Source organism: Ursus maritimus, unplaced genomic scaffold, assembly GCF_017311325.1.
Source record: "Ursus maritimus isolate PB19 unplaced genomic scaffold, ASM1731132v1 scaffold_33, whole genome shotgun sequence".
Taxonomy (NCBI): Eukaryota; Metazoa; Chordata; class Mammalia; order Carnivora; family Ursidae; genus Ursus; species Ursus maritimus.
The window spans coordinates 4,356,091-4,378,938 of NW_024425897.1; the positions used below are offsets into that span (position 1 = coordinate 4,356,091).

General features: G+C 44.7%; 1 protein-coding gene across 6 annotated transcripts in view; it reads left to right on the forward strand.

Moving 5' to 3' along the window:
* Positions 1–1,287: 1,287 nt before the first annotated feature.
* LOC103681305 (low-density lipoprotein receptor class A domain-containing protein 4-like) overlaps positions 1,288–22,848 on the forward strand; it is a 153,020-nt gene continuing 131,459 nt past the window's right edge. For 2 of the 6 annotated variants that reach the window (XR_005831651.1, XM_040619611.1), the window contains exons 1-2: positions 3,082–3,101; positions 6,810–7,281. Coding sequence is in view for 3 of the 6 variants with exons in the window: in XM_040619611.1 (XP_040475545.1) it covers positions 7,242–7,281 (40 nt within the window). In the remaining 3 variants the exon portion in view is untranslated. Of the gene's footprint in view, positions 1,508–3,081; positions 3,102–6,809; positions 7,282–22,848 lie in introns of those variants that run through there. The other 4 variants (XM_040619612.1, XM_040619613.1, XR_005831650.1 and 1 more) reach the window with 4 other exon arrangements.

The following is a 22,848-nucleotide window of genomic DNA, read 5'->3' on the forward strand; positions in this document are numbered from 1 at the left end:
GGATATTCTTTGAAGACCTAATTTATCAGTCTGCTGAGGTGAGTTGTAATCACTGTAGCAACTATCATGTCTTTACCATTCATTAGAGACCAGCGTTCTGTATCTGTTTCCTCATTTCTATGAGGGAGGTTCCGTCGTTGCTTCTATTTTACAGATGAGGAAACTGAAGACCAAAGGGGTTAAGTAACTGCTAACATCACCCAGAGTCCAAAATGAGATGAACCCAAGGTAGTCCAACTCAGAGCCCGGCCTTTTGTCCTCCGGCCTCTTTGTGTATGAAGTTCTCATTTGAGTGTGTTTTGAATGGTGGACGGGCTGGCCCTGCCTGGGCCCCAGACTCCCAGCTGGAACTTCCCTTACAGAGTGCCCTGGGGCCAGCAGTCTCTTTGTACATCATGCCCTTGGTACTTTGTGCAGCCCATGCAGAGTGACAAGGAGGTGATCAAGCTGAAGCTCAGATGCGATTCAGTGTACAGCCAGCATTTATTGGGCATCTGCTGTATTCTCGGCCCCATGGTCGTCAATGCCGAGGATACAAAGATCAGCGAAAGGTTTCCATTAGGAAATACCTCCATAAACGCTATAGACACCTTGGGGACAGGAACTAGGTTTGTTTTGCTCATTCCTGTCTCCCCATCACCTAAAATAATACCTTGCTAGAGTAATAATCCCACAAAGAGCTATTGAAATGCTGAATGGGAGAATACAGCTTGTACAGTGTTCCGTAGGCCAGAGAGCAGGCAGGGGTAGTCATGGGCAAGGCCTAAGTGTTTGATGGAAGGCTGCTTTTAGCTGGGGAAGGAAAGTGGTTGGTGTGGGATGCTGTGAGTGCCAGAGCTGGCAGAGCAGGCACTGCTGGGTGATGAAGGCATCGGGGAGCACGTATGAGGAGGACAAACACTTTCATACGAACAGCTCGTCAGTCCCCTCATTCTTCTACCCTCACCAAAGGAACCAGAGGACAGCTCCCCTTCCTTACTGCTCACGCTTGGTAGTTTCCTATGGGGCCCCTTTTTCTTGGCTGTCATGCCCACTGAAAGCTAATTTTATCTGAAGACAATTGGGATGGCGGAGAGTGCTAGGTGGGAGCATCTTAGAGCCCAGCTTCTTGGTGTGGCCAGTCTGTATGTCTTGCACCGGGCTGGGAGGGATAGCCATTTCTCCACAGCCATCTTCTGCTTGCCTGATGTTCACAGCTGAGGTGACCATGATGTGCTCAGACTAGGTCAGGTAACGTTCAGTGCACATTCTGATTCTGTGCCAAGCCCCTGACCCTTCCTTGCCTTTTCTTTTCAGCATGTTGGTAGTGTGACCATAGGCCAGTTTGGGCCTGGGAAAGTGGAAATCATCTCAGTATTCCCTGATCTCCATTGGCCGTTGGTACAGGTGTGTGCTGCACCCCTTCCTTAGCTTCTTCCTTTTGGCCAGTTTGTGTGTACGGGAGAACTTGGAGCCTGGGCCTAGACTGACACCTGGTTTCCTTCCCAGTGCTGCCTTTATCATCACAGTAAGTTTCAGCGCATTCCCTCCCCTCCCTGAGCCTCAGTCTCCTCCATAAAATGAAGGGGTGGGGTAGATGACCTCTTAGGGCTTCCGTTGTTCCTAAATAGTATGAGAAGATAGTTATACACCTACTGAACCACTAGGGACAGTTATCCTACTGACTTAATTGGGGAGAAACCTTCTCCAATTTGGTTGGAGGAGAGCCTCCAACTATAGATCCTTCAGGATTTATCAAGTGTCATATTTGTCCAAGTGACATTTTAAAGGATTTTCTGATGTAATTGCCACTTTTTTTCTTTTGCAGCTTGTGTGTATATTTGAAATGAGTGTTTGAGATTTTGTACTTGCTTCCTAAAATGGTGGAGCTGTCTGGAGCCCGTCAAGCTCCTACCCAGGGCTAGGATGGCTTTATAGCTCTTATAACACAACCTCAAATTGTTTTATACCCTTGAATCATAGAAATTAAAAGTAGTGTGAAGTATCTACATCGCCCCAATCCAGCCTCCCCTGGTTACAGGCAGCTCATTTCCCTGACTTGTTCTCAGACTTGGGTTTATGTGCAGATTTTCTGTGCTTGGTCATTATATTCTTTGCATACACCTTGTCCTGTCTCCCTTGACCAGAGACAGGGCCACAGGAGAATACTCAGGATCAGAAGGGACCTCGAGTTTCATGTTCTCACTTTATAAATGAGAAAGTGGGAGCCTGACAGGCTGAGGGACTTGACCAAGTCCTGTAAGTGGGCCCCAAACCAGGGGAAGGATGCCCTGTCTGGTGTTCTCTGCCCCATGGCTGCCTTGAGGGTAGGGGCCATGTTTTTTCCAAGGACATACTTTTTTGCTATTAGGAAATGTTGAGACTCATGGACACTTGCCAAGGTCCAGACTCTCTGTTGGCGAGGTAGAGGAGCTCACGTGGGGGAAGTGTGACGTCTCTCTCCCAGGGTGACACCTGATTCAAACTCTGGTTGGAAATAGATCCTCAGGTTTCTTCTCTCTACTTTTTCTCACACCTGTCTTGCTGAAAGTCCATTATCACTTTAAACTTAAGTGAACCAGCCAGTAGTTGAGATTTTTTTCAGTAAGCAGTGCAGTGGAAACTCTTAATGTGTTAATTTTAATGTTTTGATTTCTTCTTCTTTTTTTTTTGGGTCAAGATTAGAGCTTTCTCTTCATCTCTCAGTGTTCCTTTTTCCCTAGGACTTCTTTGGTGGGTAGAGCAGTGACAGATCATCAGACACAGGCGTGGGTCCTCAACTCCCTGAGTCCCTTCGGCCTCGAGCCCGTTCCGGCTGCTCAGTCTAGCCATCACCTAGGTAACCGACACCGAGCCAGTAAAGCAGTCTGTCCACATTGAGAGGAAATAAAAAATGAAACTGCAGTGTTTATTCCTTATGCACTACCAATTTTTTGGATGTTACTGGATTTTTAAAAAAGGGGGTTTTACTTTGCTTCTGAGTTTTGGCCTTTGCGCCCAGTGTGTGACCCTAATGTTTCCTGAATTGCGTGTATCTATTTTTGCAGTGTAGTTTTGTGAAAGCTGTGATCTGATGAGTGCAGTTTTCATTCCCCAGTGATTCCTAGGAGACTGCATTTCATGTAAGTTTTTATGAAATAAGTGGTAAAGCAAACATATTCTACAGCTTATTTGGTTAGGTTTTGTGGGTGTTCATTTTTTAAAATGTGTCCCTTCCTGTGGAGATGTTTTTCCGTTTGGTGTGCTCTATTTCCTTAGTAACTGTTGCTCTGTTATGGGAGGGACTTAATGACATTTTTCAAGTGCAATATTGAATTAATTTATTTTCTGGTTAGGCCTACCCATCTTCCCCAGTATAAATAGAACGTGTGTGTGTGTGTGTGTGTGTGTGTGTGTGTGTGCGCGCATAGAAGACAGGATGATGTTAGCCTGCTTGCTGTAGTGGGGGCTCTTCAATGTGTGGTTCAGGATTACCCTGTGAACTCGCATCCTGGGTAAATTGCCTCTCTCTCTTTACTCTTTCTTCATTTTCTCCCCCTTGATTTCCCTGATTTGAATATTGTCGGGTTTAAGACATTTCGGTTTAGGGAATTTAGGCTTACCTGATGTTTAGAGGTAGCATGGGAAGAACAGGGGCAAGAGACACAGGCATTAGTCCTGACTCCCCTGCACGATAGTTTTTGGCATTAAGTTATCTAACCTCTTTAGGGTTAGAGTTTTCTCTCTGTGGTTTGAGGGGGTTTAAAGCAATGTCCTCTAAGGGCCTCTACTGGATAGGATGTTCTGTGAAGTCTGAGTGCAGTGGAAATTATTGCTGGTAATCACTGTCTCACCTTGACCAGTGGGTGGTAGGAAAAGCCCTCCCAGTTCACAGGCTCAGAGCCAGTACCGTAGAGTAGCCTCTCAGCCATGAAGTGCTGCCTTCAGCTCACTGCTTCGGGTGGGTTCGTCTTGGAAGTGTTTGCCGAACCCTTCCGTGTGTACCCCTCTGAACACTGATGGCCTTCATCCACTCTTCCATTCGTTTAGCAGACACAGGCATCAGGCATTGTCTTAGCTGCTGAGAGGAAATGGAAAGTCAGCCAATCACTGTCCTTGTCCTCATGGCACTTACAGTCCAGCGGGAGAGATGGGTGCTAAGTGATCAGGGCCCCTGCATGCAGCCATGACTACGGCAAGTGCCGGGAAGCTGGCTAGCCGGGCTCTTAATTTAGCCTGGGGGATGATCAAGGAAGCCTCTTCGATGAAGGTCATTTGAGCTGAGATTGGAAGGTGAGCAGAATCATGAGCAGGAGCCATGGGAGAGGGTTAGGTGGGAAAAATGGATGAGGTACCATTTGTTCTGTTTCTCTGCCATTTTGCTGATTCTTGGTTGGCTATTAAGCTGTGAAAGCAGGTGTGCCTTGCCTCTGCTATTTCTGGGTCCTGATCATCTACCTCTGTCCCCCAGCCTGTTGGGTCATCTGACACTTTCTTACTGAGGGTGACTGGGTTCCTGGCCCAGTCTTGGATGATTGGGTCCCTTACTGAACAGAACAAAGTCTCCAGGTCCTGGGCACCCTCCCCTCTTTTTTGTATATTTCTAGAAAGGGTATCTGTGTTGTTAGTGGCTATTAAGAAAACATATTATGTCAGAGTTAAATTTTAACTTAAAAATTGCATTTATGGAGACTGAGTGTATGCAGGAATATAAACGTTATACATTAATAAGATAAAACAGTTGTGTCCCTCTGGTCTTTATTGGGAACCACACACATCATGCCCTAAAAATCCATGCCTGAAACCCCAAAATGCGCTGTTACACACCTGTCACCATACTTTTAAAAGAAGTAAAGAATTGGTGAGTGTGATAAAGATGGGGAAAAAATCGTTTTTTCTATTTTTGTCTACATTTGCCTTAGTCCTTCCCATAGCCATTTGAAATGTGATGCAGGATGCTTGATTTTTTTTTTTTTTTTTTTTTTAAAGTGAGGTAGCAGGATGCCTGGGTGGCTCAGTCAGTTAAGTGCCTTCACTCAGGTCATGATCCCAGGGCCCTGGGATGGAGTCCTGCATTGGGCTCCTTGCTCAGTGGGGAGCCTGCTTCTCCCTCTGCCTGCCACTCCCTCTGCTTGTGCTCTCTCTTTCTCTCTCTTCTTGGACAAATAAATCAATAAAATCTTAAAAAAAAAAAGTGAGGTAGCATACCTTTTGCAATGAAACAAAATAAAATAAACGGAAAGCCCGAGTAAAACAACAACAAACACCTTACCACACTTCAAATTGCCTCTGAATTTAGAAACAGAGGACAGATAAAGGCTAGCATTTCTGTGCACTGAAAGTACCATAGCAAAGGGCAGAGAAAATTAAGGTTTTATAGGGCAGATGGGTTTTTGTTTTTTTCTGGCAATTTCATTTCCTGAAATTGATAGGTATAGTACATGTGATTAGGTTTACTTTAGAAGTTAGTGTAGGACTTTAGGATGTTGATACTGTGTGTGTTGGTCATTTTATGTGGAATATTTCAATTCAGAGAAAAAATGTTTTGTTACATTTTCAAGCACTTCAAAACTATCATTTGCATAAATGATTTTTAATTAAAATAAATTTTGTTACCTATTCATTAAATTTAAGTACTCGTGGTAGGCTACACCATATTAACTGTGATACTGCAGGTCCGTGAAGGCAATACGGTTGAATTTTTAATATAATTATAGTGCTTCATTAATACTAAGGTTTTCCTTATAGTTAGTCTGTATTAGTGATATTTTACTTTACTACTTTATATTTACAACAAGAAGGCTTAACAGAGTGTTCCTTTCTATTATGTGCTGTTTTCTTAAATTATTTTTCTTTCTTCTGGTTTGATGGTGAAAAAGGATTAAAGGTTATATTTTTGAAAGATTGATGTAAATTAATTAGAGTGAAGTGATGATAATGGAAAAAAGGTTTCTTTTCTCTAATACTGGGGATTCCTGTTCAGGTTCTGTTTTAAAAAGTCTCATCCTTTGGGCTTCTAACATTCTTGTTATTAGTGTTGCTTCTTGTATAATATAACAACACTAAAATATCTGGAAAGTATTTTGTAAAGTGCTTTTATTATTTGACATGTAATGTAAATTTTCAGATGGAATTTGCTTTTCCTTCTTACTCTTTAAAATTTTGATACAAGCCTTTGTTTTCCCCCTTGAGAGTAATTTTTTAAAGATTAAAAAAAATTATTAGAGAGAGAGCATAAGCAGGGAAAGCGGCAGGCAGAGGGAGAGGGAGAAGCAGGCTCCTGGCTGAGCAGGGAACCCGATGTGGGGCTCGATCCCAGGACCCTGGGATCATGACCCAAGCTGAAGGCAGACGCTTAACCAACTGAGCCACCCAGGTGCCCCAGGAGTCATTTTTTAAAACTAGTCAATCCAAATCATTCCTGGAGTGTTGATGGCAGTGGATACGAACCTCAAACCGCACTTCTAATACCTCAGGAACAAGCTCGGGAAATGGGTTTCTTCTTCAGTGTATCTATGAACTATGAGTAACTGAGGGACAGACATTTGAATGTTGTGTGACCTTTGTAGCCATTTTTAGCAAGCCTTAGAGCAGAGAATGCTGTCTTCTTTCTTTTTTCTGGGGTGCAAGTAAAAGCTGCCTTTGCTCCCTGCCCCTTCACAGACACTTAGGAAAAGGTTTTACATCTGCCCCTTCCCCAGAGCTCCCCCAGTGCCCATAGCACGGCCATGAACACCACTCTGGGTGGCGTTTTCTTTTTCTCTCTCTCTCTTTTTTTTTGGCCTCTATGGGTCTGCTAAATTTAATGCTACAAGTCATCAGGAAAGTGATCTCTTTCTTTTTAATTTCAGCGAGGGGAGAGGCGAAGCACAGAGAGCAGCAGATCAGACCATACTGAGCTCCCTTAGAGCGGCTGAGACCCGTGGAGGATGCTGGCTGCCAAGTGGCTGAGGAGGGCCTCACTCTAAGGTGGGAAAGCAGGTCTCAGCGGGACAGCTTCCTCTGCTCCTGGGCTCACCATGGCCTTCACTCTTTGGCTGGACGGCTGACGTGACTGTGTGCCCCAAGTGTGCACGCTGCTGGACTGGGTGCTGTCCCAGGTACTGCCTGCTCTCAGGGTCTGGGAGCAGGGCAGGTGGGCATCAGATGCTACCAAAAGCCGGACTGGGCAGAGCGATGGACTCCGACAAGCTAAGATGGAAGTGACCTGAGGCCTCGCCCAGGCGGTTTCCTCTTGACAGGATAGCTTAAGAGTTGGAGCACAGGCTTGTCTGGGGAGCAGTATGCAGGAAGCTGGTTTTCAGGCCACAAATGCTTTCACAGGTGAGAATCCTCCATACTTAAAACTTTATTTGAACTCTTAGTTGGTACGTAATAAAATACCAAACAACTCTATAAAATGAGTGTGCATTTACATTTATGAACTGAAGGCCATACAGAGTCAAGGGGCTCAGGCTGCCATGGTAACTCATTTTGACAAAATAATAGTATGTTTTTCTGCTCTCTAAATAGGAATTTGAAAAAGCATTTGACATTTTATGATTCTGCTTTTGTCGAGTAATACAGCACACACAATATCCTGCAAGTCATTGTTCTCTAAAGGAAATGTCACTTGCAGAGCAATGTATGGGGGTATGTTGTTCTTTACAGAACTGTGAAGACTGAGGGAATAAAGTTCTTGATGATGAGTAACTTCTCCCTCCCCAATCTTTAGTTTTCCTTCTCTGATTTATTCATGTGCAAATGGTGGTGGGGTGGCAGTTCTGTTGAACTGACCATGTAGTTAGGATTCTTCTCATATAAGTGAGCTAATGGGGGAGCCCCACATCACTATTTGACATTGCTTTGCCCCCTGGCTTCCAGTTTGCACATTTTGCAGGGAATCACTTAGTCTGTCTGATGCCCCAGAGGCATGGCCTGAAACACAGGGCCTTTTGAATTTGGGTCCTTGTTTCTCATCTGATCCACTTAACATCCCAGTAAGTCACGTAATCCTTCTGGGTCTCTGGCTCCTTATTTATAAAATGGGGGCTTTGAAGTTGAAGAAACTCATGGAATCCAGAAGAAACATTTCTACATAAAAAGAGGGTTTTGTTTTTGTTTTTGTTTTTAAGGAAAGATGGTAGAATAATCATAAGAAGTGCCCAGATTCTCTGGTCCTGTGGAACCTGAAAGTCTGCAGCATTTCAGATTCTGTGGAGAGAGCAGGTCAGGTTGTCAGGTGCTTAGAAAGGTGGCGGCTCAGGCTGAGGGCCCCGTGGACTTGGATTGGATTCTGCCTTCTTCCCTGACTAGAGCTCTGCTCTTGTCAGTCGTTGAGCTCCTTTATTTTCCCTTAGCCTACTTGTAAGTGAAGATGGCCACGTTCCGCTCTCAGTGGTGCTGCTCTGAGGAAAAATGGAACTGCTATGTGAGATGCTGAATGTGGAGTTCGATGCTTTCCAGGCCTTGGCTGTTTCCTGATGTGGAGTTACAGTGTGGAGCCTGGTTGCCTGGTCCAGTCCTTCTTGCTCTCTGAGCTCACACGTTTGAGTGAGCTCCTTGGACCTGTCAGCATCTGCATCTGTAACATGGGAGCCCTCATCACGGGGGCTGTGCTGGGGAAGGTCCTCGTAGGGTGGTCACGGCCCTTTGAAGATGAATGAAACACTATTTAAATGTAGAGTCAGAAGAGCACGCAAAGTTAGGTGCTTTAGAACGATCTTCAGACTTCCAGCCTGGCCGACTGGAAACCCTGCCCTCCTGTCCTCCCTTGATAGGTACACTTCAGCTGTTTCAGTCACATGAGCTGCTCCTTCGTGGAATGTCACTTCCACTCTTCTGTGTGGAGGGTAGCATACAGGGCCACGACACAAAGCACCTCTGTGAAGTGGCCAGGCCCTTCAAGCTTTTCTTCCCCATTCCCTGGGAGACAACTGGGGAGGAAAGGCACCCAGGAGATGCATGGGTAGAAGCTCTTAAGGCAATTCTGAGAGGAAGAGCGAACAAAAAGAACTGGAGTAAGAGCAGCACGTGGTTCAACAGGTAGACTAGCGTAGTCCCACACTCCCCAGCTGTCACTGCCTACCCAGGAGGGGAGAAGCTCCTGTAGTCGTTGCCTCCTCCTGCCTGGCTCCTGAGACTCCTGCCTTATTGCCAGTCCCTTCTTGGGCAGTCAGCCCTTTAGAGGGACCTGACCAGGGAGTGGAGATGACAGGGGTGCCCCACTGGATTTTAGACACAGTGTCTCCTGAGCCTGGCATTGGTCTGCCATGGTTCACACTTAATGCAGTTGTGTCCAGTCTTCACCACTTGTTGGGTTGCTCTGCAGCTCCTCTGCTCTAAGGAGAAAGGAAGCATGCTCCCCACTGCTGTCAGGATCCCAGGCTGGCTTGTGCCTGGGGCCTTGAGACAGTTGACTGTGAATAATGGAAACCCCTGGGTTCTGCCTGGAGAATTCACAGTAGTTAGGACAGTGCCTGAAACATTAAGGCCCAGGAAAATGGCAGCTATAATTATGACTGTTACTGCCCTGGTTGTGGGCTATGCACAGGACCCTCGTCACTTCCTCACAAATTTGCTCTTAGCCACCCTCTCAAGGCTCCTCCCCAGCTCATATTTTCTTAATTTCTTTTAACTTGTAGTTTACCCAAGAACTCTGTTTCCTTACAAATTTGGCTTCCTCCTAGTTGCTTCAGCCTACCTAATAGTAATCATATTGGTAGCAGTAGAAAAATAATATCCATGGCCAATGTTTCAGAGAACTTACCATGTGCTTTATCTGTGTTAACTCTGTCTTCACAACAACTCCAAGGCGTTGTTAGTGTGCTGGTATTATTGGTGCAGGGGCACACTCAGCAAAGCCAGCAATTAGACTGAGCTGGCAGCCTTTCCAAATCTAGCACTGTGTGTGCAACCTCAGCTGCACATGGGGGTCACCTAGGGAGCCTTACCACTGCCTGGGTTTCCCCGTCAGAGACTGGGATTTTATTAGCCTCTGTATCACCTAGCCCTGCTAAACCAGGAGCTATATCTTAACAAGATTCCCAAGTGCCCGGTGCATAGGAAAGCCTGGCGAGCTGTGAGAGCCAGCCCTGTACAATGGGTGGTGTTTAGAGGAGAGGGTAGGTTGGGAGAGTCCATTCTTATAAAAAGGAACTGACTTGTCCCATTTCCTCAACAGAAGGGATTGAATTAAATAATCTGCACATTCGGTTTTTTTTTTAAAGGTTTTATTTATTTATTTATTTATTTATTTATTTATTTATTTATTAGAGAGATTTATTTATTTATTTATTTATTTATTTATTTATTAGAGAGAGTGAGAGAGAGAGAGGACAGGAAAAGGAGTAAGAATCTGAAGCAGACCCCATACTGAGCTCAGAGGCCAACGTGGGGCTCCATCCCACCAGCAGCAAGATCATGACCTGAACCGAAACTAAGAGTTGGATGCTTAACCAGCTGAGCCACCCAGGTGCCCCTAATCTGTGCATTCTTAAGGAAGCTGTCAATTATTGCGTATTAGCTATTGGAGTTGGGCCCACGACTACCTGTAGGACAATGGTTTTAGCTTCCCAGTATCTCTAGGGAAATAAGCAGTGGTAGAATAAAGGAGATGTATGTACTTAGCCTTTTCTCGAAGTGGGTCCCTGTGGACTGGGCTCATCATTTTTTATTCTGTGCTTGCTCTCTTCTCATCTTTCTTTCCCCACATAGTCAGTGAAAGTTACTTATGATGTAGAATGAAAGGGACAATCCTCTGTCCCTGCCCAAGTAGTGGGGTAAAGCTGTAGTCTTAGAGGTAAGTAAGAGGCTGGTGCCCACCCCCTTATTTGGTTTGCTGTTCTTATTTTTCTTGACTTTAGTCTATTCTTTTTTCTTTCTTTTTAAATTTTTATTTATTTATTTTTGAGAGCGAGAGAGCGTGACAGAGAGAGAGCGAGAGAGAGCGAGCGAGCACAAGCAGGGGAAGGGGCAGAGGGCAAAGCAGACTCCCCACCAAGCAGGGAGCCCGATGCAGGACTCGATCCCAGGACCCTGGGATCATCACCTGAGCCAAAGGCAGACACTTTAACCCACTGAGCCACCCAGGAACCCGACTTTAGTCTTTTCTTATCCCAGGGCAACTAAAGGTGCTAATGTCTTAGTTTCTGGAATCGAAGATGTGCTGATTTTGTGGATTCTCTAGACCCGTGGAAAAGAGTCTTGCCTTAGATACTTAAGATGGAGAGAGGGTTAAGGCATTTTTCCTTGGCTTTAAATCTTGTTTTAGAGCATGGCAGAAGTCATTATATAGTTAACCATACCGCCACTTAAAAAGATTTGTCAGTTTATGTTTTATGTTTAAATTCCCTTATTGATGGGGGTCTGGGGGGCTCAGGATTCCTATTAAAGAAGGGCTTAGGGGCTGCAGTCTGGCCAGGAGGGAAGCCCGTGAAACCAATGTGAAGCTGTGTTTGCATGGCAAGCCCGTTGCTTGTTTTGGAGTGTGTGCAGCTATTGTGATGGCTGGTTGGAGCTCGGAAGCCGCTTCCTCACCATGCCAGTGCTGGTTTGCCTGTTTTGCAAACCTTACATCGTGTTTCACGTGTGAATGTAGGTGTACACAACACACATGGATACATATTGCAAATACATCCTCCTAATTATGATTTTCTTAGGCTATTCCTTACATACAGGAATTTATACATTGTTTTAAATTTTCTCAGCACATATCATTTATTTTTTTAAAAGATTTTATTTATTTATTTGACAGAGAGAGCAGAAGCAGGGGGAGCAGCAGAGGAAGGGAGAGAAATAGGCTCCCCGCCGAGCAGGGAGCTTGAGGTGGGGCTCAATCCTAGGACCCCGAGATCATGACCAGGGCTGAAGGTAGAGTTCAGCCAACTGAGCCACCCAGGAGCCCCTCAGCACATAGAATTTAGAAATGATTTTATCATTTAGATACTATTTTATAACAAAAAAACCTTAAATTTTCTCTTTTACAAGTAATACCTGTTCATTGTAGGCAAATTTGGAAAGCACAGAAAAATTGCAGTTAGAAAAATAATTACCCATACATACAGTCTTGCCATATGAAACTTTCCACTGTTAACATCTGGCTTACGTCCTTTCAATCTTTTCTTTCCTGCATAAATTTCTTCCTGTAGAACTGTTTGTAATATGTATTCAGTTTTGTCACCTGATCATTCCCCTTTAAAATTACATTATGAGCATTTTTAAAAAAAGATTTTTTGTATTTATTTTAAAGAGCATGCACGAGTGGGGGGAGGGGTAGAGGGAGAGGGTGAGTATCCCTACCAGAGCCCCTTGCTGAGCACGGAGCCTGACTCTGGGCTCAATCTCACGACCCCGAGATCACAACCCGAGCTGAGATCAAGAGTGAGACACTCAACCAATTGAGCCACTCAGGCATTTTCTTTATAAATATGTTTTAAAATTGCTACATAGTATCCTTTTATGTGTGTGTCCTTGAATTTTTAAATTGTGCTCTTATTATTAGCCATGGCAGCTTTTGACAGCTTTTGCCTTTATAAATAATGCTTTGATGAACACCTTTGTGCAAAAAGCTCTTCTATGTATTGGGTCATTTTTGTAGGTTAAGTTCCCAGAATCAGAATTATGGAGTCCAAAGACGTGAACTTTATTAAGGTTTATGATTGAATTTTGAAAGGAATCGATTGGTCCTAGCTTCTAAGACTGTGCTGAGGTCAGTTTTTTTCCAGTCGTCTGTTCATAGTTGCTGTGGCCAGTCCTTGCCATTTGGCTGTGAGATGAAGCAGCCCTGGCCTGCACTGCAGGGTGTTGTAAGATTAATGCACATTTATGGAGCTCTTTGCAGCATGATGCTATAAAGGCTACCCTGAGTGTCACGAGTTATGACAGTGACGCTAATATTTTATTTGGGCAAGTGAAAACTCAAGCATCCTAGGTTCAGTGTTTTCTTTTGGGCAGTCTTTCTGCCTGGCTTTAGTTCATGGAAGCAGTAATGTAGATGGACAGACTCCAGCAAGATCACTCTTGTAAAAACAACCCCCCAGTGCCTCTGGGCATAGAGAAATGGGAATCCTTCCAGACTGGGTCGGTCAGCTTTCTGTTGAAGCATCCTAATAGTGATGGAGATTTCATCTGAGGTTTACTGTACTCTCTGATGACTTGGAAAGCATCCTGCCTGGGTTATCACCATTATATCCTAAAGAAGATGCTGGTTTCAGATTCCAAAGCCACCCTTAAATACTGTTTTGTATAATTAAATTTCTTAGGCTTTTGGAATCATTTCATTCTGTATTAGAAGAAGCGTATGTCCTTAGATGACTAAATAAGTGAGCCAAATTCCTGTAGAATTTATAAGTCTTTCTTGTGAAAAGGGTAATCAGACCTAGTTGTTAAATACATTAAGGTTATTTCACTCATAAAGGAGATGGATGAGAGTTTATTTAATAGTCTTCAGGTGAGCTGAGCTATTTTATGGATTTGGGGGATTGGGTTTTCTTAGCCACTCATGGCCAGAAAGGAATCACGTAACTTGAATTGTTGGGATGCTTATTTTTCCCCATGGAAATGTTTCACACTCCCTAGAGCACTGGGACTCTGTGTGGTGTGGGGGGTGGCTTTACTTGGACTCTGAGCAGCCCAGAGGGATCCTGACCAGACTTTCAGCTTACTGCTGATCCCTTTGAGGTTGTGCCCGTGTGCTGAGCATGGATGACCTTAGTGCACACTTTCCAGATCTGCCTGGAGGATGCTTGTTTTAGGAGACGTGTTTCTCAATTGGGGTTGGGCGGGGGGGAGGTGGGTGGATTCATGGCCAAATTCTGGAAGAAGAAATTAAGTTGATTACTTAACTATAAAATTTTTCAAAGTCTTTAATATGGGACTTGCAATATGAAGGTCCCGAATGGGCAGATGATGGGCAGAATTTTCCAAATAACAAGACCTTGTGGGCTTTTTAGCAAGGCAAACACAGAGGACAGCACATGCTGCCAGTCCGTGGCGTTGCCCTCCTTCTAGCTATCCTTCAGGTGTCGCTGTCCTCTGGTGCTAGTGAAGCAGACCCCTATTGGGGCAGCTTCTGTTGAGTCCATGTTTAGAGAACTCTTGCCAGACATGTGTAAAGTGCTGCAAATGGAAAAAAAGGTAGCGAGGCAGTCTGTCTTCTGCCTCCATTCTCCCCCTTTTCTAGTTCTGCCAGTATTCGTTAAAGTGCAGCTTTAATTATACCTTCTCTTGCTCCCCAATTTTTCATTGTTTCTTCTTGCTTCCTAAAAAAAGTTCTGGACAATCTGAACCACTTGCTTTTTTTTTTTTTTTTTTTTTTTTTTTTTTTACATTTTTAAATATCGCAATGCTTTGCTAATGTTTTTTCATCTCCCTTAGACTTTATCCTTCTACCATTTTTCTCTGACCTCAGGGTCTATCTTAGTTCCATGAAATCTTTTGTGATATGCATGCGAGAAGCCCAGACGATCTTCCTACTCGCAATTTAATAGATGTGGAAGTGATCGATAATAATAGCTTTTTGTAAAATCTTGCATTCTCTGGCTTGAGGGAAGTGGGATTTACTAAGAGAGCTATCAGAACATACTGTGGTGTATGTGCTTGGTTTTTATATTGCCCTATTTAGCTTGGCATCTGGTCCTCAGTTATAAACCTAACCCTTATTTAATAACATTGTTTCTATGTGTAAATAATACATACTTTAAGTTGTTTTTTAATAAGTCCTGAAACTATCTCCATTTTCTTTCCTCTAAACTATTCTGCACTGTTTCTAGAGTTTTCCTAGTATGACAAATGTGATAATCTTCTTTTTTAGAGACATTATGGTAGCCTAATGTCTGAGGAGTGTATATACCCATTTTAAATATGGACAAGAAATAATTTCAGTGTTGCTTGAAATTGTATTTATTTTAAGGTTACTTAACTATGTACAACATAAATATAGTTTAAACTCCTTATTTTGATAGCTTTTAAATAGCTGTAAAATCAAAACAAATATTACAGGACTTATAAAGTCAAAAGCATTCAAATTACTGTTTAACCTGACGTATACTTTTATTTTGTTGAAGGCTTCCATTTCCCAGCTTTAAATTTATGAGCAGAGCATTCTAAAGGGTGATTCAAAGTGATGGTGGTGGTGTCTTTGCTGGATTTTAGTATAAACACACAAAAGTCAAGGTTGGTTTGAATGTTGGTTTTAAGTAATCAGCACTGGTTTAAGATGAATTCCTTGTTCTTGAATATCCAGGGTAAAAAATGACCAACAAATCTCATTAGGTTCTTTGAAAAATGTTGGCTTTTGTCTGTGATATTTTTGAAACTTGAATGTTTATGTGACCCTTGAAAGGAATGGTTTAGCTCTGGAGAAATCAAAGACTTGTGCAGAAAGTAGGTGACTGCTTCAACAAGTGACTTCTTGAATTTCTTTCGTGGGTCCTAGATTCTTGGTGCATTGCAGAGGTTTTAGAATCCTTTGTTTCGACTATCTTGTGCTTACCATTGTAGGATGAACTCAGAGGCTAGAGAAGGCGTGGCTTCCAGGAGAAGCAGCCAGTCCTGGATAGTACTTTCCCCCAAATTCCTGCTCAGGGGGTGTTGATGAGTTGGCTAACCATTCTGAGGCATGCCTTTTACAACACTAAAATGGAGATAATAATAACTACTCAGTAGGATTTTAGTAAAGATAAATGAAGTAACATATGTAAAGTATCAAATATAGAGCCTAGCAGGTAGTTGGTACTCAATAAATGGTTTTCTTCTCCAATCACCATCTTCAAGAGGTTAACTATAAGTAAAGGCCTTAGAAAAACCAGGGATTCATTTAGCAAATGTGTGATGGGAGCTCGCGCCACATCTGTGAGGGATTCAGAGCAGATTGCTATGACCCGTCTCCCTGGAGCTCAGGACCTGCATGTCCAGTGCATCATCGCTGTTGTGGAGCTGGGAGCATGGTCTAGAGAGGCTGTGGACTTTTGCTCAGACCCCTGGCCTCTCTGCTCATGGAAATCTCCAACATATGGTTTCCTCTCTCCCTGAATCCAGTCTGGTTTCTGTCTCTGCACTCAAGTCACTCTATCTGCCTTGCTCAGAGACAGCCCTGGGTGATGGTTTCTCTCCAAAGTTATCACAGGTCACGGGTGTGCACCTTGAAGGGTCTAAGTTGGAGTAACAGGTCTGCATGTGTTTATTTCAGGACATTATGTTCAAATGTGAAAACTCAGAGGGGGATTCAGAAATAAACATGTTTGACATCTGGTTCTATTTAAAAGTTTTAACCAACAATGGTGAATATGATAACATGGACATTTTTCCCTTTCGGCTGACTTCGGTATTTTAGAATGTTTCCAGAGCAGTGTGCGGAAGACACCTCTTGGTTCCAGATTTAGGATGACTGTGCGTGGTCCTGCATCTGGGCTCAGGGCTCCTCATATCAGAAGTAAGATGGGAAACCATGCTGTCGTATTATTTAAATTTATTGTTTTTCTTTTGTGGTAAAATTTCAGAAAATTAAGGGTGTTTTCCTTGCCCTTTGAAATTACTTATCCCTGATTGCAGATATGATGTTTCACAGAGCTGACATCAGGAGTGAAGATTGATTGTCTGCTCTGCCAGGTGCTTTCGCATATGCAGTCTCCATTCAATCCTTGCAACAGCCCTGGGTGGTACATGTATCATCCCAGGTTTATTGGTAAGGGAACAACACAGGCCCAGAGTAGGTCTACTTGAAGCCGTGCTGTCTAGCAAGCTGCAGTGCCCGAGTTGAAACACAGGTCTGTCTGTGCTGGAGCTGGCTCTTAAGCATGCAAGGGAGCAGAGAGAAACAGGCCTTGTCCTTTAGAGATCAATGCAGGGCGTGAAGAACAGAGAGAGAGAGAGAGAGAGAGAGACAGGAATTTGAAGCTTGAAACTGAACTCACATAGTAAGCATTTGTCGGATAGTGTTGTCTATTTTCTACCTTGGAAAATACAGACTTTTACGTGTCTGCCTCTTAATCTCACCAGTTTTTATGTCATTCTGCTTTTGGAATGTTACAGGAATGAAAGAATGAACCATGGCAGTGATGGTTGTACAGCCAGGTGACTGTACTTATGCCACAGAACTGTACACCTAAAAATGGTTAAAATGGGAACTTTTATATTACATACATTTGCCCACAATAAAAATAAACACTTTAGAAAAAAAGAACCAATACGGTTGAGCTTATCAGAAGAGCTCAGATTTGAGCAGGGGCTTGATGGAGAGACAAGCAGAAAGAAGTGTGGGAAGGTGGGAATAGTCGTGTGAGTGTGAGGAAGAGCAAAGGTCTCATTTGGCTTAAGGGCAGATTTGGGGTGAAGTGGGTGCACCCACAGTTGGGCATGCTGGTAAGCTGATATTCCTCTAATGTTGATTCAGTGCTCATTGTGGGAGAGTTTGCTTTCAGGTGGCCTGCAGTTACCCCACACAGCGTCTGTGCTGCTGGCTGTAAGCACGTGGATCCCACACAGCAAAGCAAAGGCCCTACAGGTTAGCAGCTCCAGGCCCTAGAAGGCATTTTAACAATTATCTGTTATTCCTGGGGATTCCCTTCCTGTTCAGAACACTGATCATAATGAGCTTTCAACTGTCTACAGAGTGCTTATGCAAAGAGATAAGATAAATGTAGTTTCTCCCAACTGTTGTTATTTGTAAAGATGTTTGAGGGCACCAGTACTGTGTTGGTGCTCAGCATAGATTGGCCTCCTGGGTGACTTCTTGGCTGGCATGCCCTGGAATGTGGTTCTTGGATGGAGTAGTGGTGAGTTGGAGACTGAGTTTAAGCCACTAAATTCTGGAAGACTGTTTTCCTTGGGAAGCACGGGTTGTGGGGCTAGAACCTCATGGTTTCTTGGGATCTCCTTTTGTCACTGTAGGTTCTGTTGTGACTTGAACTGATGCATGGCCTCCTTGGCTATTGTATATGGTCTGGCGAAAGAGATGGTAAGAGACTCTGCTGTGACCACCTCAAGAGCATCTAGACTGACCATCCAGAAATGTCATAAACAAAAGGTAGCTGTCACTCAAAAAAAGTGTTGGTACCGGCACACTTCCCTGTTGCTTTTTTAGGACCTCCTGCCCCTCTTGCCTCATGCATCTCCTTATGTAATATTATTTGAGTTCTTTCTGGTCCTTGCCTCTGCCTCTGACCAACGTACAGCAGCCAGTGCCAAAAATCGCTGAGTCTCCTGAGTTCGTCTTTGGCCTAGGACTCTTAGACCCATTTTCCTTGCTTGTACTTGGAATTCTAGCTGCTCTGCGTACCTGGCTCTAGGTATAGCCTGCATCTTCCCATTCTGACTCTCTTTATGGAGATGGTCCTCTGATAGCCTGTACCCAGGCCGATGCTTGTATCGGGGAGTACCATTTTCCAAGTGGGAGCATATGAACCACACTGGTCCTACACACCCTGCTCACTGCTCCTACTGTGAGTTTCCTTCACCATTTAAGCCATCTGCCCCTTTTTCTATCTATGAAACAATCAGCCTTAACCTTCGCTGATTGCTTTCTCCTCTCACCCAGTCTTAACTAAGAATGCCATGAATGGAAGCATAAGGTTTCTTATCCCTACTTCCTCAGGATGAGCGTTATGGAGAGTGAGTAAATGATAGTAATCGAGTATTACTATGTGCCAAGCCATGTTCTAAGCACTTTATATGTATAATCTTATTCAAGCCTCAAAACAATTCTATAAAATAGTTGCTATTATGAAATGCGTTTGAGAGATGAGGAAAAACAGGCACAGGTTAAGTGAAGGTATCACCCCTGGTAAGAGGAGTATCTGAGATTAGAACCTGTAACCTCAGCACAAATGACTGGACTGTGCCTGGAACATGGTCAAGGCCAGCCTTTGTCAGGAAGTGTTTGACTTCCAGCTTATCAATGTCCACAGAGACCTATGATCCAAATACTGCTCTTGGAGAGGTGGCTTAGTTCATGGAGAGATACATGTTATAGGTGTATATTTAAGAAAACGTGGTCTGTAAGGACATTTTTTTAGACATAATAGTGATAAAATCATAGCCTACCTGTAAACTGTGGCACCTAATATATGGGCTTATAGCCTTGTTTACCTTCTCTAATTCTAGGCTCAGTTAGACCACACAGGAGTGTGTCTTGTTACTGTGATGGCCTTTTAGGGGTCTGCAAGTAAGCAAATGCAGAAGCACTGGAACACCTGTGTGTCTCCTGTTTGTAGCCCAGTGCAGCATGTATATTTTTCAACAGTCTAGCTGGTATATTCTCAGTGCAAACCTTGTTTCTCACAAAGTCTTTTTTTCCTTTTAAAAACACAAAACGCACAAGAAAAATTCCATTTATTTCGGTAGACTGGCTAATATTATAGAATAGAAGAAAGATCTGCCTACCTCATGTTTCTGGGTTGTTCCTGCCTCCTGCTACTCCATTCGATGCTTAGACATTGGGCGACTACTTCCTAGTGCAAGAGGAGGTTCGTTTGGACCCAGAGCATGAGAATACCTCTTCTAAGTTGACAGCAGATCATCCTTCACACACACGGTCAGTTTTCTGTGCCGAGGATGCAGTAAGGACAGGAGAGGGTGGGCTTAGACTCATAAGATCTGAATTTTCATCTAAGTCCTACCATTTGTTGGGGTAAGTTCTGGGCAAGTTACTTAATCTGAACCCCAGCTTTTTCCCCTGTAAAATAGTAGTCATGACCTCAACCCATACGGCTGATAGCTAAAGAGAGAACCTAGGTGACCATGCTGGACCAGGCTGCCTGTTTCCCTCCATGGCCTCCTTGCCATGCTGGAAGCCCTTGGAGCTGTGCTGTGAAGTCCCCTGGAGTCTGCCGAGGCCTTGATGTGGAGGCAGGTCTGGCCTCAGAGACAGGTTGTCTGGGACGAGGCTCCTTCTGCTCGAGAGGACGAGGCCTCCTCCATGCCTGCCTGTAGTCTTTAGTTCATGTGTCTGTGGCATATTCACGGAGGGTGGACATGGGCAGGGGAGGGCAAACACAACTTAAGCCTAGCCATGTGGTTGCCTGTGAATAGTGCGAACACTATTTAGGTGGTTGAGGGGCTGGGACCTTTAGGCCAAAGTAGGGTGAGTGGATTATGGATGGATTTGACAGTTAATTTTGTTGCTGTCCTGCCCTTCTGTGGGTTTGTGATGTGTGAAGTGACAGCACAGGACCTAATGTACAGTCTGCACCTCTGTTGTTTCTTTATTCAGATTTGAGCAAATTTCCCATTCGGGGTCGAGCAGTTGTTAGGCCCAAACCGTCTTCTAATGTTAAATATTAGTATGTTGGCTTAAGATATTAGACTACCTCAAGTAAAAACCAATACGGGGAAGATTCATCCTTGTTGTTTGTTCCCTCCCTCGGGGTCCCTCAGTGCCCCCTGGAGCTCCTGTCCACGTTCTCCCACTCCTCCCTGTCCTGTCACTCACCAGTGCTGATGTGGTGTTCTCTCCAGAAAATGGTCTCTCGGAGTGGTGAGGGCACGTCAGGACACACAGAGAGGGTGGACGTGCAAGCGCTGGGTCTGGCTGGTTCTTCTACCTGGCAACTGTGCACCTTCACAAATGTTTTATTTCTCTGGAACCCTCTTCATCTATAAGATGGAAAATGTGTAAATGCGCACTTTCCTCTGTGGCGATACCACGTATGGACGGGATAGCTACGATGTGAAGGAGAAGGTTCTGAGTGCTGAGGAGTGCTGATGATGTTCTCTGGGAGTTCACAGCACAGGCTCCTGGGGTAGCTGAGGGAAAACGAGCTGAGCCCAGAGCCCAGGCAGGGAGATTCCAGGCAGAGGAAGAGGGAGATTAAGGTGGAAGCGGTACAGGCACAAGTGGCTCCTGACCAGGAGTGCGAAGAAGTGAGCGGGCAGTCGGAATGGGGGGTTGCAGTTGATGTGGTGGTGAGGGAAGAGCCTTTGAAGGTTTCCAGCTGGGGAGTGACTTTGTCAGAGCTGTTGTGGCAGCACTGTCCCCGAGAGGGCAGAGGCAAAGGAGGCCTGGCGGAAGGAAGTTGTGCTTGGTCTAGATCGTGCTCTGCTGGGGGAGTGTTTTTTTATTCCCCTTCACCTTCCCCCTTGATGGTCTGGGTAGCGCTCACCAGCTTTTCTTTGTCTGTTTATCTCAAAGGCACACTCTCTTTTGAGCATAAAGTACCTGTTCCTTGTTGCTCTAAGTCAGGCATATGACTGAGAGAGTACGGACACCTGTCAGCACTCAGAGAGTGGAAAGGCACTGGTTAAGACAATAAAAGAAAACGCAGGGGGAACAGCAGGCAGAGGCAGAGCGAGAAGCAGGCTCCCTGCTGAGCAAAGGACTCCGATGTGGGGTTCGATCTCAGGACCCTGGGACCATGACCTGAGCCGAACGCAGATGCTTAACCGACTGAGCCACCCACGAACCCTTGGAATGTTATTTTCTTGCTGAAGACTGCATTGTTTCAAAAACCATTCTGTGCTTTCTCTCTTAACTGTGGAGTTCAGGTAGCTGTGCAACCACAGACAGCCTTGTGGGATTTGCTCAACTCGGTGTTTTGGAAAGAGGAATAGGACCAAAACCAAGTTGTGATTGATGGTCACATCTTCCCTTCCCTTCCCTCCCCTCCCCTTCCCTCCCCTCCCCTGTCCCTTTTCCCCTTCCTTTTCCTGTCCTTTCCCTTTCCCCTTCCTTTCCCATTCCCCTCTCTCTCCCTCTCCTCTGCTCTCCTTCCTCCCCTCCCCTCTCCCATCTACTCCCTTCCCTTCTCTCCTCTCCTCCCCTCTCCTTCTTGGCAAACTTTGTTTCTTCCTTAAAGAGAAATGATTGCCAAATGAAGTTATCAAAATATTAGAGTCTCGCAGCTGAGAGAGGAATTATATATTGAAGAATTAAGTGGCATCACCTTGTTTCATCCGTGTTAAATAAACACCGCACCTAAAAATGATTGCTATGTAAACCTCTGCTGATGCGACTGCTCCACTAGGTGAAAATCAGATTCATCCATTCCATCTGCAGTATTTGTTGAATTTCCAGAATGTTCTGGGCATGGTAGGAGCTGAGCCCCCAGGGGGCGTAAAGCCTGAGAGAAGACCTGGGCGAGGGGGTGAACCATTATCATCATCGAGACCCATTCCCATGGCCTGCATAGTAGCATCATCTGCACTACATCATGGACCTCAGGGAAGAGTTTTCAGTAGGACATGACTTAGAGATCAGAAGGAGGACTGGGCCAAATGAGGGGTAGATGGGGTAGGAGGGAGTCCCAGGAAGACTTGGCAGCAAGAGCAACAGCCCAGAGATGAGTGGGAAGAGCCTGGGTGGTGGTTCTATCCAGCCAGAGCTAGAGTTTACAGGGTGGTGGATACAGTGAGGATGGGTGAGTGGGCCCCAGACAGTGGCAGTGGATATGTAAAGAAGGGATGTGAAATGAGAGATGATTCAGAGGCTGGATGTGGAGATTTGGGAATCAGCAGTTGTAGATTATGGTATTGTATGCACTGCAGATACCTGCGTCCCATGCTTGCAGCAGACTTTTGGGGAAAGGAGCCCATTTCACAGCCTTTCTTTCTCTGTGCTCAATGACACTGCTTCTCTGCTCCCAGCACCTCCCTTTTTGTCCCACTCCACTCTGAGGCACCCACCCCCTCTGTCTGCCACAGGGAGAACCACGCTGCTGCCCTCAGAAACATTGCTGTGGCTGAGCTGTTCTTGCAGGGGATGAGGCCAGCTCCCCATTGCTCTCTGAACCCTGCAGTAGTGCAAACACAAGACTGCAGGTGGCCTGCTTTACTGAAGGCTGCAGATGGCCAGTAAGAGCTCAGGATAGGGGAAAAACTTTTAAAATCAAATAAGACAATTTACAGAATTTGAGAGAAAAGCATAAGTTACATTCTTCACAGATAATTCTCTCAGGGGGCAGCCTACTCCTGCCCTTT